This window comes from Rhinolophus ferrumequinum, chromosome 24 (assembly GCF_004115265.2).
Source record: "Rhinolophus ferrumequinum isolate MPI-CBG mRhiFer1 chromosome 24, mRhiFer1_v1.p, whole genome shotgun sequence".
Lineage (NCBI taxonomy): Eukaryota > Metazoa > Chordata > Mammalia > Chiroptera > Rhinolophidae > Rhinolophus > Rhinolophus ferrumequinum.
Window position 1 is genome coordinate 12749478 of NC_046307.1, and position 15991 is coordinate 12765468.

Here is a 15991-nt window from a genome sequence, read left to right on the forward strand (position 1 = left end):
CTGGAGACTGTCAGTTCTTTGGGGAACAGAACTGTTTTTATGTTGCATTTTCCCACTCCTCAGGGAAACAAAATCAAACAGCCTCTCTGATTCACAGTGTAACCAATTTACTGGGACTCGCAGGTAAATACACAACATCTCACACGAAAACTCCCTGTGGCTGTTTGTCTTGGCAAAAATCATAAAAATTATATGGTTTTTATTATAACTGATTGGCTGCAATAATGCATCGGGTTTCCTGGGGATACAGAAAATCATACATTTGTTTGATTGATCCTCCGTTCTCTTGGCTCTGGAAAAATCAAGTATCTGGGACAAGAGGAGCTTGTGCCCTAGAATGTGAGCTTCAGGAGGGCACAGAATTTCATCTGTTTTGTTTACTGCTGTGTCCCAGAGCCTAGGACAGTACATGGCACTTTGATTTATGAAAGGAAGGACAGAAAGAATGGCTCGTCATATGCCCCCTCACTCTCCATTTTACCCACCTGGAGTACACCTTGCACTAAAAGAATAATAATCGTTAAAAGAAGCAACCACGTCTCTCGGTCAGCACTTCTCAGCATTGGCACTATTTACATTCAAAGAAGGGGAGGGGGGCTGTCCTGCGCATAGTAGGGTGTTTAGAGGCATCCCCTGACCGCTACTCACTGGATGCCAGCAGCACCCCTACCCACTCTCCCCTGTTGTGGCAACCAAAAATATCTCTAGACATCGCCATTGTCCCCTGGGGGGCAAAGCCTTCCCCCACAGGGATTCCCTGCTCTAGACCTGCGGAGAGCTCCCAAAGAGCCGCCAGACCCAGAGAACTGCTGTGCTTTCCATCTTGTTCAAAATGCTGCACATCCGCCAGGGGAAACCCTCCTCCCTGCCTACGCTGAGGTGAGCGCATCACGGAGGCCTGCGGTGAGGGCAGTGGGAGGCAATGTGGGGCAATGGCAGTCAGGCAGATGTCTTGAACACAAATGAAGGCTGGGATGTGGGCCCGGACCTTGTCTGTATTCAACAGGAGAAACCACTTTCCCGCCGTGGAACGGGTGGTTAATGATCTCTCCCCGCTCCACCACGGGGCATTAAAGGATCTATACACTCTCCAGTAGCAGGGGAACCGTCAGCAGCAATTTGACTTGAAATCTGGCTTGGAGCATCTGCTCCTGCTCCTAATTATGAATGAGCCTGGGATTCATTAGTATCTGCACAACGAGTTCAAAGGGCTCTTCAGAGAACAGACTCTGCAGAGCATTCGTGAGGGCAGGTACAAATGTGAGGAAGGGCAGCGGCCCCTGCTCCCTAACTCTGGCTGAGAGGCGGGTCTCTCATGCCCATTTCCCTGACAAAAGCAAGCGGGATCAGAGAAATACTCTGCCTGGTCAGGACCCCTGCACCCATCGTCTGCTCTGTGCTGATTCAGTACCTGCACGTGACTTGCCAGGCCGGGTTTCTATCCCATCCTTCTTCTTTACCAAAAAGTCACTAACGGCCAATGCTGGTGAGGGTGCAGTACACATACATCCCACAATGCTGCGGGAGAGTCAATACAACGTGGTGACACACATCAATGGTCTTTAAAACGCACATGCCAGTACACCATGTAGTTCTACTTCTGGGAATCGATCGTAAGGAAATAATTCTAACTGCAGAAGACTCATGTGCCCAAAATATTCATCACGCCATTATTTAGAATAAGGAAAAAACGGAAACAACCAATTGTTTACTGAAAGACATTTTAGTTTGGTATATTGTAGTATATACATTCACTGGACTAATATACACCATTAAAATGTCATTTACAAAGAAAAACAGCTTACTATACTAAAATGTTTATGCTCTGTCATTAAATGAAAAAAGAAAGAGAGAACATCAAATCATATCAACAGCAGGATGTCAACCATGAAAATAAAAACTTTGGCGTTAAAAAGTCTTCAGAAGCAAACAGACCTCCCAAAAAAGTATTACCCATGACTGCATATGGAAAGGAAGTGATTTATTTCTTTTTTTCTGTAACTTCTAAATTCCCCTTTTAAATCGTCTATTTCTTTAAATTGGGAAAAAAAAACAATTTAAAGTCACAAGAATATGATAAACCCATAGCTAGGGCATAAATACATCCCCTCCATATTCCCTTTATCCTGTTTTTCCCCCCAGCTTTATTGAGAGATCATTGACATATAATATTTTATGTACGTTTACAATATACAATGTGATGGTTTAATACACATATATATTGAGAAATGATGACCGAGGTAAGGTTAACACCTCCTTCACCACACAGAATTACCATGTTGCTTCTGTTGTTAGGGCAAGAACACTTAAGATTTAGTTTCTTAGCAACTTTCAAGTTTAAAATACAATATTGTCACCATTCGGTACATTAGATCCCCAGAATTGATTCATCTTACAACTGGAAATTTGTATCCTTTGATCAGCATATCCTGATTCCCCCAAAACCACCCTCACACCCCTGGCAAACACCAATCTACTCTCTGTCTCTATGACTTCAGCTTTTTTACATTCCCTACATAAGTGAGATTATACAATATTTGTCTTTCTCTGTCTGACTTATTTCATTTAGCATAATGCCCTCAAGGTCCACCCATGTTATTACAAATGGCAGAGTTTCCTTCTTTTTTATGGCCAAATAATACTGCATTTTATTTATCCATTCATCTGTCAAAAAACATTTAGGTTGTTTCTATGTCTTGGTATCATGAATAATGCGGCAAGAAACGTGGGGTGTAGATACCTCTTTGAGATAATGATCATTTCCTTTGGATAAATACCCAGAAGTGGGATTACTAGATCATATTGTAGTTTGATTTTTAATTTTTTGAGAAATCTCCATACTATTTTCCACAGTGGCTGCACCAATTTACATTCCCACCAACAATGCACAAGGGTTCCCTTTTCTCCTTGCCAGCATTTATCTCCTGTCTTTTTGAGATCAGCTATTCTTACAAGTGGCAGGTGATATCTCTTCATTTTGATTTGTATCTCCCTGATGATTAGTGATGTTTTTTCATGAGCATTTTTTCATGTACCTATTGGCCATTTGTGTATCTTTTTAAGAAAAATGTCTATCTAGGTCCTTTGCCCATTTTTCAATCAGGTTATTTGTTTTGTTTTTGTTTTTGTCTGCTGTTAAGTTGTATGAGTTGTTTACATAAGGGACAGTAATTCCTTACCAGATATATGGTTTGCCAATAATTTCTCCCATTCAGCAGATTGCCTTTTCATTCTGTTGATGGTTTCCTTTGCTGTGAAGAAAATTTTTAATTTGATGTAGCCCCTCTTGTTTATTTTTGCTTTTGTGGTTTGTGTTTCTAGTGTCATATCTAAAAAAACCATTGCCAAAACAGATGTCAAGGAGCTTTTTCCATATGTTTTCTTCTATGAGTTTTATGGTTTCAAGTCTTACATTTAAGTGCTTAATCCATTTCAAGTTAATTTTTGTGAGTGGTGTGAGACGGGGCCCAATTTCATCCTTTTGTATGTGAATATCCAATTTTCCCAGCACCACTTATTGAAGAGAATATCCTTTCCCCTGATGGAATTACTCTAGTATATTTTTGTCTATAGAACAGCCAACAGTTGTATCTTAATCTCAGTATTGTTTTCTCCCCAGACTAGAACATAGGCTCCATAAGAGTAGGCAACTGCCTGATACGCAACAGACATTCAGTAGGTTTTGTTGAATTGAATGTACAAGTTAGACTGTAGGGCTTCTTTTTTTCTCAATCAGTAAAAGAGAAACGTTGTTCCCACTGAACTTGCATACACTACTGGTGAGAGAGTAACTGACACAACCACAAGGGAAAACTAGTCGCATCTCTAAAAGCTGAACATTCACCTACCTAACAACCAATAGATTCTACACGTAGGGGTGTTCCGGGGAAAAAATGCGTACATAGGGTCACCAAACGACATGCCCCAGAAAGTGCTATTACGTAACAGCCAAAACCTGGAAACTACCCAAACGCCCTTCAACAACAGCACAGGTAAATACAGTGAGGAATATTCACACAGCAATGGGAATGAACAAACTACCGCCACACACAGTGTACTCGTGTCACAAAGTTGATGATGAGCAAAAGAAGCCAGACCAAAAAAAATCCTTATGATTCCATTATAAAAGTATGAAAACGGGCAAAAGTCATCTATAGTGCTGGGAGTCAGGCGGGGGTTACCTGGGAGGGGACAGGTAGTGACTGCAAGAGCACAGGACGGACCTCTCCAATGCAGATAACACTGTGTCTTGATGTGGTTGCCGGTTGTACCGGTGTCCCTACTTGTGAATGTGCGCCCTGCGCTGCATTCACGATGCCTCCCTCTGCTCCATGATGTTCTACTCCAATAGAACACACTCACTACCAACCCAAGGCAGCTGTGACTCTCTATCCACTTGCGACAAGCCTTGATCTAGAGCCCTGATGAGGCTAAATTCACCACACCGAATCATGCATGCACATCAAGTCCTGTCTCAATTGCACAGACCAGCACCCTGGCGTTGGCAGTGTCTGGGTCCCTAAACTTGGTCACAATAGCAGAGGCCACCCACGTACATCAGTAAGAGTTGATGTAAGCTGAAGTGGCTTGTCCCCCAGACAGATTCAGAGACGAATGCTTATGCTGCTTTCCCACAGAGACATGGCAAAGGTCACAGTGCCTCGGGCGTCCAGCTTGCAAGGACTGCACTGGTTCCTTTGCAGACCAGGCCTTTTCCTCTGCCGAGTAACTTCCAACAGGTCCCTGACCGCCAAGCACCCGTTCTTCTCACTCTGTCTCAGACGACAAGCCGGTAGACTCCAGAGGACAGGCATCAGGTTCGTTTTGCTCCCTGCTGCCTCCAAAGTGGCCTGTGCAGAGCCTGCTATACAGCCTGGCCAATAAATACCTGCAGTATCAATGTGTGAATACACGAACAAACAGAACCACTGCATCTGTGTACCAGGATCTGGACGCTAGAAAGGCAAGGACCTAGGTGCACGATGGCTATGGACAGAAAAGGCTTTTTCAGAACACAAATACAAAGGTCTTTCTGAGATAGGAAAACAATTTAAACCACCAATCTTGTCACATAAAAATCACACAATTTATCTAACACCAGTAAAAACAGCATTATTTTATCTTTACCTTGGACAGCATTTTTATTCTCTGACTCACTGAAGGATAACATAGGCCTCGTGCAAGATGGCTGGTCACAGGTTACAGACCAGGTCCAAAGTCACAGCAAGGCTAGCTGGCTCAGAGGCGAAGTGAGACCTTGGCTGAATAAAAGTGGTGAACACCAACAAACCAAGCCCACCAAAGTCCCAAAGGAATCAGCATGTCCACTGAGCATAGAAAGACCTGGAAAATACCCAACTGTCACTCAACAATGAGCTATGGAAAGACCCCAAATAGCCACACTAGTCTGTTCAATACACTTAACTATTTTCTCTCTCCCTCTTGGCAATGGTTTCATCCATTTTGGTTACCATTCATTAGAGGAAGTTCAGCAACGTGGGCTAAACAAGTTTGAGAGATTGTTCAGTGGGCAATCGAATGGCTTTGAAACAAGAAATACTTCCATGTCTTGTTGAGCCTCCTAAACTTTCTAAACTTCGGTGCGTCTTTGTTTTTGGTGCCTTCTGATCTTTCCAAAATGATCTCCCCCACCAAGCAAAGGGATTTCATATTCCAAACAGAGAACTGCAGGAGTGTCACCGTCCAGCCCATAGCACTCAGACCGCTGTGCTCCCGGCTGCCAGGATCTGCATGCCACGCCCCAGGGAAGACCTCCTCTGAAAGCAGACACTCTCTGTTACCTCCCCACTCATCTAGTACACGCTCTGAGCTCCACTTCAGCTTCAATACCCACTTCTCTATAAACTGAAGCCAATGCCAGAGTCCATTTCCTTCAGTTCATCTGTGCACAAAACATCCATTCTGCTAGAGAAGTCAGACCCGAATTGGCTGGGTTCAGGCCCGTCTGGAGATGGGAAGATTCGCTGAGATGGTCTCCTGGGACTTTGTCAGGTAGAAGGTCCCACATCAATTCCACTGTGCTCACATGCACAAGCGCCCCTAATGCCCTAGGAGCCAGGTAAGAGTCGGATGTTCTTCTCCCCTAGGAGCACCTCAGGATCTGGCTGAGACCTACGCAGATAACCACACTGGAAACCAAGACCCTACTTTCCACTGACGTCAGTGGGGCAACAGTGCACTCGTGATAATTTACAAGACAAAGTACTCACTTTGCCTAAAATGTTATTATTCATTAGCGCTAATGATGTTGACTATTTGGGATGAACAATAATTCTCCAGGATTTTTCTGAAAAACACAGTCTGAGAACTACCTGCATCAGGATCACCTTGACTTATTTAAACTGCAGGTTCCTGGGCGTCACCCTGACTTCCTGAAGCCCATGCCCGGTACTAGCAGGCCGAAATCCACATTTTAAACAAGCCCCACCAGTGACTTCTTTCCAAGCTTATAAAGGTGTGAGTCCGAGAACCACTGCGCTAGCACCTGGCTCTGGGCATCTTCCCTTTAGAGCTCGGCCATGGCCTTTGGTCAGGGTCACTCAACTTAACCTGGCCTCTCTCAGAACTCAGAGTGGTTCCATCTACATTGTGGAACAGAACGGGCAGAGCGGACATAGGAAAGTGGAGGCTTCTGCTGTTTGGAAGAGATTTGTTTTCTCCGTGTTTTACCTGTGCGAAGATTGCCTGGCACACCTGCAGGAAGTTCTGCTTCCCTGCTCCAGCCACAGGCCCCGACAGACTCTGCATAAATGCCTGCTCACCCACGACGTCATTACACCAGGGAATGGTTGACGGTGCCCTCTGCTGTACGACGGGTCGCAGATCACACAGGAAGAGTTTGCAGGTTATCACAAGTAGTTGCATAATACGTCCTTCCTTCCTCCCTTCCCTGCTGCACCAAAGAAAAGTTCTTTTAAAGGATCAAGGGAGACGGAGCATCTCCTGAGGGACATATTTGCATAGAATCCTAAGAAAAGCACCCAATCAAGCTAATTTGGACATTAGTGTTATGCCTCCAGGAAAATGTCCAATAATTCGCATCTCTACTGTGTGAATGCACCTCTCCTCTTCCCCAAAAATAAACCATTATCCTGATATCTGTCCCAGTAAAGTTGGGAGGATCCAGACCCAGGGGCTAGAAATGCCACATACGATTCTGCACTCTGATGCACGTGCTGGAGGAACTGAATGCTTGTGTTTCTCCCCCAAACTGTGACCCTTGTGGGTAGAAATCTTAGTTTTCATCTTTAGCTTCCAAGCCTGGCACCCGGTTGGTTCTCAGCACTGGTGGCAGGGGAGGGACATGGGAGGAGAGCAAGGAGCAGCACGTATATACCAATCTCGTTTTTGAAAGAAACTTCACAGATCATCACTCCATCCAAGAAATTCCACGGTACCCTCATTTCTAAGCAGCAGTGGGACTTGTAGGAGCTCTATGGCCCAGGATACTTGACCGCAGAGAGAAGGAGAACTTGTAGGTCACAGGCACTAGGAGTAGGAAGTATTGTTCCAAAGGGGAAGGTGGGGCGAGGGATATTTACACAACAGAGATGGCTGCAGAGACAGCACAGAGGCGCAAGAGGGGAAACCACAAACAGGCCATCCCTCCAAGTACTGCCCCACCTGTGTACCTCACTTGTCACAGCTGACTCATTCCCCTGCCCCCAAAATGTGTGTTAAATTGACAATGTGCAAAGCATGCTTTTTAAATCAACAGGGAGAGATTTGTTACCTAAGGAAATGCTGGGACAAACACATCTGACGGGAACACACCTAGGTCTTTCCTACTTCAGGACCTTTGGACCTGCACTTGCGCTCGCTGCCTGGGCCACGAGCACCTCCTCTCCTCACCTGGTTCGCTCCCGGGTCATCCAATGCCTTTCCCAGGGAGCCCTTCCTGGACCAGAAAAATTCATTAGCCCTTTCGCCTCCCCTAACACATTCTCTGAGCACTTGTACCTGTACCTTGTAGCACTTCAACTGTACCCAAATGATTATTTGTGACCGTTTTTCTGTCTGCCATGCTAGACCGTAAACTCCAGGAGGATACCGACCTCGTCTGTCTTCTTCACCCACCACCTAGCAAAGGCCTGGCACATACCTGGCATTTGGAGAATATTTTTGCCCAACAAACCATCATGACCTGCGTTCACTGTTTGTTATTGTTTGGGTTTTCCTGAACCACACCTAAGCTGCTTCGGCTGTAGTGAGTTACAGGTGCTCTGAAGGCTTGTAATGATCTGGTACTGGCGAGTTGGAACTCTTATAGAAGGAACAAAGCCCTGGCCAATCTACTCGTATTTTTCCATTGATTCTAAAGCCAACAAGACGTATTTGCTAGACCCTGCAGGAGCTGCCCCACGGACAGCGAGGCAGAACCCTCGCCACCCCAAAGCCAGCCCGGGGACCACTCTGCAGAACGAGATGAAGTTTTTACCTTTTGACGTGGGCTGGAGGCTACTGGATCAGAGATTAACAGGAAAAGTGAAACCAATTAGAGCTGAGTGGGCAGAACAGGGCTCCCTGGGGAGCTCTTCCCATAACTAGGATTTCAGGCACAGCTGGGCACAGACCTCCTCTCAGATCTATCAGGGTGAGAGTTGCCAGTTTCCAGAGCGGTCCAGTGAGGATGTGAAATATGAAGGGAAGGACTCCTGTGCCAGGAGCTGCGCCTGGAAAACAACAGAGACTGGGCCATACGGAACCTCACACGGCCTTCCCGACTGGCAAGGCTCAAGGATAACGGAACAAATTGCCCCAACATTTCTCTAAGACATGAGGCAGAAAGCAACGTCCCTCGCTGTGTGCCAACAACTCACACCTGCTCGCAGAGCAGAAGTTAAGAGAAGTGACCCTCAGAAGGCGAATCAGAATAATGGGTACACCAGCCGCTGCAAGACCGTGGGCATCTACTTTGTGCCAGGAGCTCGCTCGGTCCTGCTCGAAACCCCACCACGTAGATGGGATCAGTCCAGTCTTACAGACGAGGAAACCGATGCTCTAGCCAGACCCCGGCTTATACTTGGCAGGAGTGGGATGTGAACGCAGCCTAACAGTGGGCTCTGCGCTGCGCGGTGAGTCAGCCTCATGAGCTTCAAGCGTGTTTGGTTTGAAATAAGTGATACTGAGTCAATGAAGGAGAAACTGCTTATTATAAAATACCCAATTATTAACATGACTTTCTCTCCCCTAGAAAGATAAAATAGTTGCGCTAATAATTAGGTCCCACTCCACGAGGGGAGTATTATAGGTCCAAAGGTCCATTTGGGACCACTTCTTGCTTTTGAAAGTAATCTCATCGGCACGTAGGAGAGTGTTTATCCTCCCAGCAGTCCAGTTCCCCTGAAATAGCGTGGGAACAGGGTTGGGGGAGGGCCCGGAGCAGGGGAATACCCCCTGGGAAGATCACCTGAGTCGAGAAGCTCTGCCACCCTTGCCAGGCGAGAACTAGGTTTTCTCCGGCAAGGACAAATGGAAGGTAAGGACAGAGAACACAAAAATGGTCTTAGGTCTATCGACGTTCACAGTGTCCCTTTATAATGGTTCCTGTAAAATAATTACTTCTATCAGTGGTCATCTCATACAGGGGATTTAAGAGAGTGGCTTCATTAAAAAGAGTCAGGATCACAAACTCATTTCAGTATCCTTGAAGATGTTTAATCAAAATGATTTTCTGCTACTCTCTATTACAAACCGACTTTCTGTGGTGACAGATTAATGACTGATCCACGAAGCCATGCCACCTCTCTTGTCACCAACGCCACCATCTGCGCCAGCCACTGTTCTGTCAATAAGCCCCACTTGCCCTTGAAACTCATTATAGCTGAGCTGGTAAGATCAAATGAGCAGATCAGATGCTCACTGACACCCCAGTTCTGCTACAGAGACCCCCAAATCCCACCGAGTGTGCGCCAGAAGGAAAAAGACTGCGGGCTGGGCCTTGTGTCTCATTAGAATTACAAACTCGGGTCACTCTGGAGGAAGATAAATGCCAGCCAAGGCAACATTTCTGATTCTTCGGGCCTGCTAAAGGTAATTATCCTGGAATTAAATGTCAGGGCTAGTATCGTGTGTACAAAAGAAAGAAAATGTCATGTTTGGTGTAAGCAACAATATTATTTTAATCAAATCAGAAACTCATTTTAGCAGAAGAGAATCCCTGATGTGACCCCTACAGGAAACTGTGTCCACCTGGCTTCCCATTCCACTTTGTCTCAACCAAAGGTTCTTCACTGACTGCCTCCAGACAGAAAGCAGGAAAGACTTGCAACGTGACATCAGTGGAGGCTCACACCCAAAATCCACTCCTCCACTCCTGCCTGGCTGCTGGCACAGTGAGAGGCTAGAATCAGGCTGCCTCATCCCAGGCCGGCCTCCTCCACAACCCGGCTCTACAGCTCCGGGCCTGAGCCTTCACCTCCCAGGAAACTGGGGGTAATAATAGAATTTCTCTCCTAGGATTGTTACGAATTAAATGAGATAATATAGATAAAGTACGTTAAACCATGTCTGGCACACAAAGTGCTTCATTAATGTTAGGTATTAGCTATTTCTGCAACGTTTTAATTTTTTAATTACATCCAGCATGTATAAGGAAACAAAAGCTTATTTAAGAAAAGAAAACAGGGTAAGAAAGAAATGCGTGACAACGTAAGTTAAAGGATTTCATCCAGTAGACAAGAAGAGGTTACCGGAGTAAAGAAATCATTATTATTTATCTTGCTCACCCCGAGAGCCAACCACTCTAGCACATGGTAGACAGACAAATATTTGTTGGAATGAATGAATGTACAAATGAATGTAAGAAGGAACAGAGGAAATTTCCCTTACAAGAATGGTTATGGAGCGTCAAGAAAGATTCAGAAAAAAAAAATCAAGAAAATTGCTGCGGTGTCTTGACCCCTCAGCCTCGAACCACAGAGAAGTTAAAGGCAGGACAGTTTGAAGTGGGAAATTATTGTACAATTTAATACAAACAGCAGTCCTTCTTCTTCTCCTTAACACTGTATTCGTGCAAAAGTCTGGGTTTCCATCCGGCCCGAACATCCTAATTGCTAGTCTCTATAAAAAGGATGATGAGCTCTGTGATTGGAAAATAAATTACATTAATCAAAAAAGAAAGAAATGATGACCAAACTAACATATCACCAGTACACGCAAGGAGCCATAACATCTGAATGTCACGTTTCTCTTGCATCCATCACTCCAGGTAACAAGACATGGAGTAGTTCTGAAATTTCTACTTCTAGAAAACAGACAGCGATTATTTGAACAATAGGACCACTTGCAAGTGATGAGTAGGCTATCGGGTCATCTCTGGCAATGTCACAGCACACCCCACAGGCAGGGGAGCACGGCACACACAGCCCACCATCGTGTCTATTTCGGTTAGCGCGGTAACAACACCAATGGGTATCATCAGTTCTCTAAAAGGAGCCCTTAGCTTTCAGTTTCACAAATTCAAAAATCATTTCTAAACCTCTCTCCTCCAAATACAAAAAGTGACAAGTCGGGGGAAAGGCAAGAAGTTTCCTTTCATAATGATGTTCAACAACGGACAAGCATCGTAACAATAGTCTCACGGTGGGCTTCCAAAGTCACCAGTGGCTTCCACAAAACCACTGAAACAATAGCAGAGAAGCTGAGTTTTGTCACCCTCGAGCAAGGCCTGGGGCCTTGTCCATTGTCCACTCATCAGGTGGCTTCTCTACCCCCTTCCCATCAGGGAGCCCTTTTACTCCCTGGCCCCACGGGACCCCGGCTTTGTGGTTATTCCAAGTGAATGGCCCAACTAAAGACACTTGGACATGCCCTAAAAGATTATCTAGAGTTTCACAGCACCCTGGAAGAGGTTAATGGCATTCAATTATGTCTGAGCCACCACCCCCAGCAAGAGAAGACCCCATGAAGCATATAAAATGGTTGATGATTAAAGATGTTGGAGATTTTTTAAACATTTTTAGATGGTTTCAGTGGCAGGATGGATTAAATTCTCATGTTAAAAGAACATATGCTGCTCTAAAAATTAGCTTCATACCTCAAATTGCTCCAGAAACAAAAAAGCAGCACATTGAACACTCTTTTTGTTATGCTTTGGACATTTTTACAACATTCAAGGCAGTATTTCCTTAACATCACAAGAATTACCTAGAATGTTGGTTTACAATATGGATTTCCAGCACTCGTCTCAGAAATGTGGAACCAGAATCTCCAGGGAGGAGGCTGGGTGCTGTGATTTAACAAGCTTCCCAGGTGAGCTTCATCATCAGGCAAGTTTGGAAAACACTGATGCAAGGATAAAAAAACATCATTTGCAAGAAAGATGAGAAATGAAGAAAAGTCCCCTTTTTAAAAATTGAAAGTTGAATGGGAAATAGGAATAATGTCATGCTCATGGTACACTGAGACTAGAAAGCCTTAAACAGGCCCAAGAAAGCACAGTAAACCTTTCCACACCTCAAAGACCACACCTGCTCTCCAGGTGGCCCAGCTATCGCAGGAACCAAGCCCCCCACAAAGGGGCCCCTTCTCTTCTACACCTGGCTCAATTTTCCCCTCCCTAGCAGAGTTCAACATCTGCCCTGTTCCTCAACTCTATCTAAAATGTAATGATAAAAGAAACAAAACAAGCGGAATGATTTCTACTCGATGTGAGTCTATGAGTGGAAGCTCCTTTGGGGCATATGTTGGGCAATTTGGGGCATCTTTTTCAGCCCCAGTCAGTGCAGGCTCCTCAGAGCTGGTCAGCGAGGTGATTGAAGACAGTTAACAGAGCAGATCACGGATGGGGAGTGATTGGGGGGTGGCAGGGACCTCACGAGGGGGGTCAGGGAGAATATCTACTACAACATTAAGACCCCAAGTAGCTGTGGAGAGTTACTGAAAGCGTTTGAAATCCCCTTTCAAAGAGAAGCAGCCCACAGTCAAGTAGAGGGAGAGGGGAAAGGAACAGAGAAGGAAGAGAGAGACGTAAGCCCCCACTCACAGCTCGGGTGTACCTGCTTCTCTGGAGTGGGACCTGGAGAGACAGATGCTCTTTAGAAAGTACCAGAAAACATCTGGATTCACTGGCCTCCTCAGATGCCCCCCTGCAAGGGCTGGGGGTACCCGGAACGGGCCTGAGAGGAATCCAGTGGAGAAGGTGACCCACACATCTCCCACCTCCAAGAACGCGACGCCCTGCGACAAGAACGGGGGCTCCAGGGTACGGGTCTCTCTCAAGGGCAGGAATTCCTCATGTTAAGTATCATAAAACTTCTTTCCTCCTTCCCTCAGTGCCCGGCCACAGCCACCTGGGGCAGCCTATAAAAGAGCTGGCAGCAGCTCCCACCGCACGGAGGGGATGCCATCTGCTGGAAGACCGTACTGGGTGCCTCTTGCCCCAAATCTTCTGGGGCATACCTGGGGAGCAGCAGCCAGCCTTGGGGCAGAAACAGGCAGCAGATGTGCCTCTGGGTGCCTGGGAATAGCTCTCTCTCCTCCCAGGGCTCGCCAAGAAGAGCAGTCCTCTGCCACCCAGGCTCCTCCTCAGGGTAGGGAACCACCTCCATGAGCTGCCTGCCCTCTGCCCCTTCCCCTAAAGACGCCAAGGGTCAAAACCACCACACTCCCCTTCTGCCAACATTTCATCAGGCCCATTGCTAGGTCCCTCCGAACCTCCTGGAACAACTGGCTCCCTAATACATGAGCTAGGCTCACCCCCAAACCTAACCTCTGCAGCTGAGAGTCTTCTGGCACACCCTGGAGATGGTCCAAATCACTGCTGCCCCAGGGAGGTTCTCTGGGGCGCTTGGCAAAGACAACCATACACATTAGAACTCAGAAGCTTCAGGAGCCTTTCTCTCAGCCGCTGCTCGCTGTTTCATAGCATGTTTAGTACAGTCACCTCCCCCAGTCCTACAGATACACACACCTACGCCACAGGTAACAGGCAAAGAGCATCAAGCCTTTGAAGTTCTCTTTAAAGTTCTTCTCAGACAAGACGCAGCCCAGGAACTCGGGACCCACAAGCTGCCGTGGGAGGTCTGCACCAGTCCCCTACCCACCCCTCTTCGGACGCCCCCTCTCACAGAGGCTCCCCTGCCCGCAGGGCCGGGCGGAGGCGGTACTCACATCTCGAAAGCGGTTCCAGTACTTGTCCCGGTCGTACTGGGAGACGGTGCTCAGCCACTGGTCGTTGTCCAGGAAATTGCCGTTGTTGGGGCCCGCGCCTCCGGCGAGTGCATCCAGGTGCCGGCTCTCCACCTGGAGGAAGCACCACGCCGCGGCGGCCGCCGCGAGCACCGCGATCGCTGGCATCTGCGGGGCAGGGGGCACGCAGGGCGGTGAGCTGGGAGGGCAGGGCGACGAGACCCTCGCCGGGCACCGAGGTCTGAGCGCCTCCGCCACCGGCCCCAGCTATAGGGGCGGGGGATCTCACGGCGGGGACAGGGTCATCCCTCGCACACCTGGGGCCCCTGTCGCGGATCTAGAGACCTAGGGATCCCTCTCACGAATGGGGGCCAGAGGCTGTTACAAATGAAGAGGCTGCGTCACAAATTAGGGGCTGCTATCAAACTATAGAGGACCCCTGTCACCTATTTTCTGGGTGCCCCAGAGACCGCGACTCTCGGATCGGGGGCTTCAGTACCCCTCCCCAATAACCGGGAGCCCTGGATCCGCAAGCCGCACTCCCATAGACTATGCCCACAGCACTGAGGCAGGGAGGGGGAGCACAGGGCTCCAAGCAGCAGTCCAGGCTCAGGCGGAATGGGGCGGGGGAGTGGGGGCGTACCCGCCGCTGGGGGGTGGTCTCTCCTGGCCCACCCTGCCGCTTGGGCAAGAAAGGCGCGTGAAGATACCCCCAGGCCCCTGACCGTGCCAGCCCCCCGGTGGTCGCGGGGAGGTACCAAGTACGCCAAGTTGGGGCGCACGGGGTTCCGCGGACATATACCTTGGGGGCCGGCCCAGGTCCCCGCGTCCGAGTTGCTCGAGCTCCTGTGGCGCGGTCGCAGGGAAGGCTGAAGGGCCGCTCGCTCCCCTGCGCTCCTGCCACCCGCCGCCGCGCGTCCGGCCGCTTTGTGAGTCCGCAGCTCTCTGGCTCCGCTCGCTCCCTGGCTGGCTCGGGCGCGGCGGCGGCGGGCGGAGGAGCCCGAGCGCGCGAGCCGAGGGCTCTGGCGACCCCTGGCGGCCGCACGCTGCTGTGCCGCCCGCGCGACAGCCCCGCCGTCCCTGGTTCAGCCCAGCCCGGGATGTGGCTATCCACATCTCAATGCCGGACTGAAACAAGCTTTCAGGCCCACGCTGGTGACAGCTGAGAGAACTGACGGTACAAGGCCTAGACGCCTACCAGCACTAAGGCATTCTCAAAAGGAAGGCTGTCCGAGCCACCTAAGTCAGAATCACCGCAATGCGGGCAGGAAGGGGCTCCTCAGAATGGGGGCTCCTGGCTCACTCCCCAGACTTGTTGAATCAGCATTCCATAGGAGGGTCTCCCGAGGTGAGTGAATTTCTGCACTGCCCATCCCAGGGGGTGCACCCACCCGCGTGTCCCTACTTCCATGCTCCATTCCATACCCATTGCTTTTTGTCAGTCCCTTAAGATGGCCCTTCTGGCTTCCATTCCCATCATTTCTACATCCTGTGTCCCCACATTATGTCCCTGTGGGTATACCTTGGTGTTCTTCTGCACAGAAGCCCTCATCTGCTGAACTGGCCCCAGCAGTTGGGTTTTCCCGGAGAGGAGGGAGAGGGAAGAGGAAAACTAGACCAGGCTTCTGGGACAGGGCACTGAAGCAGGAGGCTGGCTTTCCCCTCTACCCCCCCCACTCACTTTTCAAATCCTCAGCCATGTCTGGTCAAATCGGGTCGGAAGGGGATTAATGTAGTCCCACTGTCTGCAGACAGGTGACACTCACCTGCCGTCTTTCTCTTGTACCACACCTCATTCCCCAGACACCTGAGTGCTCTTTTAGAATAAGGCTGACACTCG

General features: G+C 48.3%; 1 protein-coding gene across 2 annotated transcripts in view; it reads right to left on the reverse strand.

Moving 5' to 3' along the window:
- The window catches only part of SPOCK1 (SPARC (osteonectin), cwcv and kazal like domains proteoglycan 1), a 480272-nt gene extending 465152 nt beyond the window's left edge, over positions 1-15120 (reverse strand). The window contains exons 1-2 of one of the 2 annotated variants that reach the window (XM_033096540.1): positions 14954-15120; positions 14134-14319 (exon numbers count right to left, since the gene is read on the reverse strand). In XM_033096540.1, coding sequence (XP_032952431.1) covers positions 14134-14319 — 186 coding nt within the window. In that variant the 5' untranslated portion in view covers positions 14954-15120. The remainder of the gene's footprint in view (positions 1-14133; positions 14320-14953) is intronic. The other variant, XM_033096538.1, reaches the window with a different exon arrangement.
- Between the last annotated feature and the right edge of the window lie 871 nt (positions 15121-15991).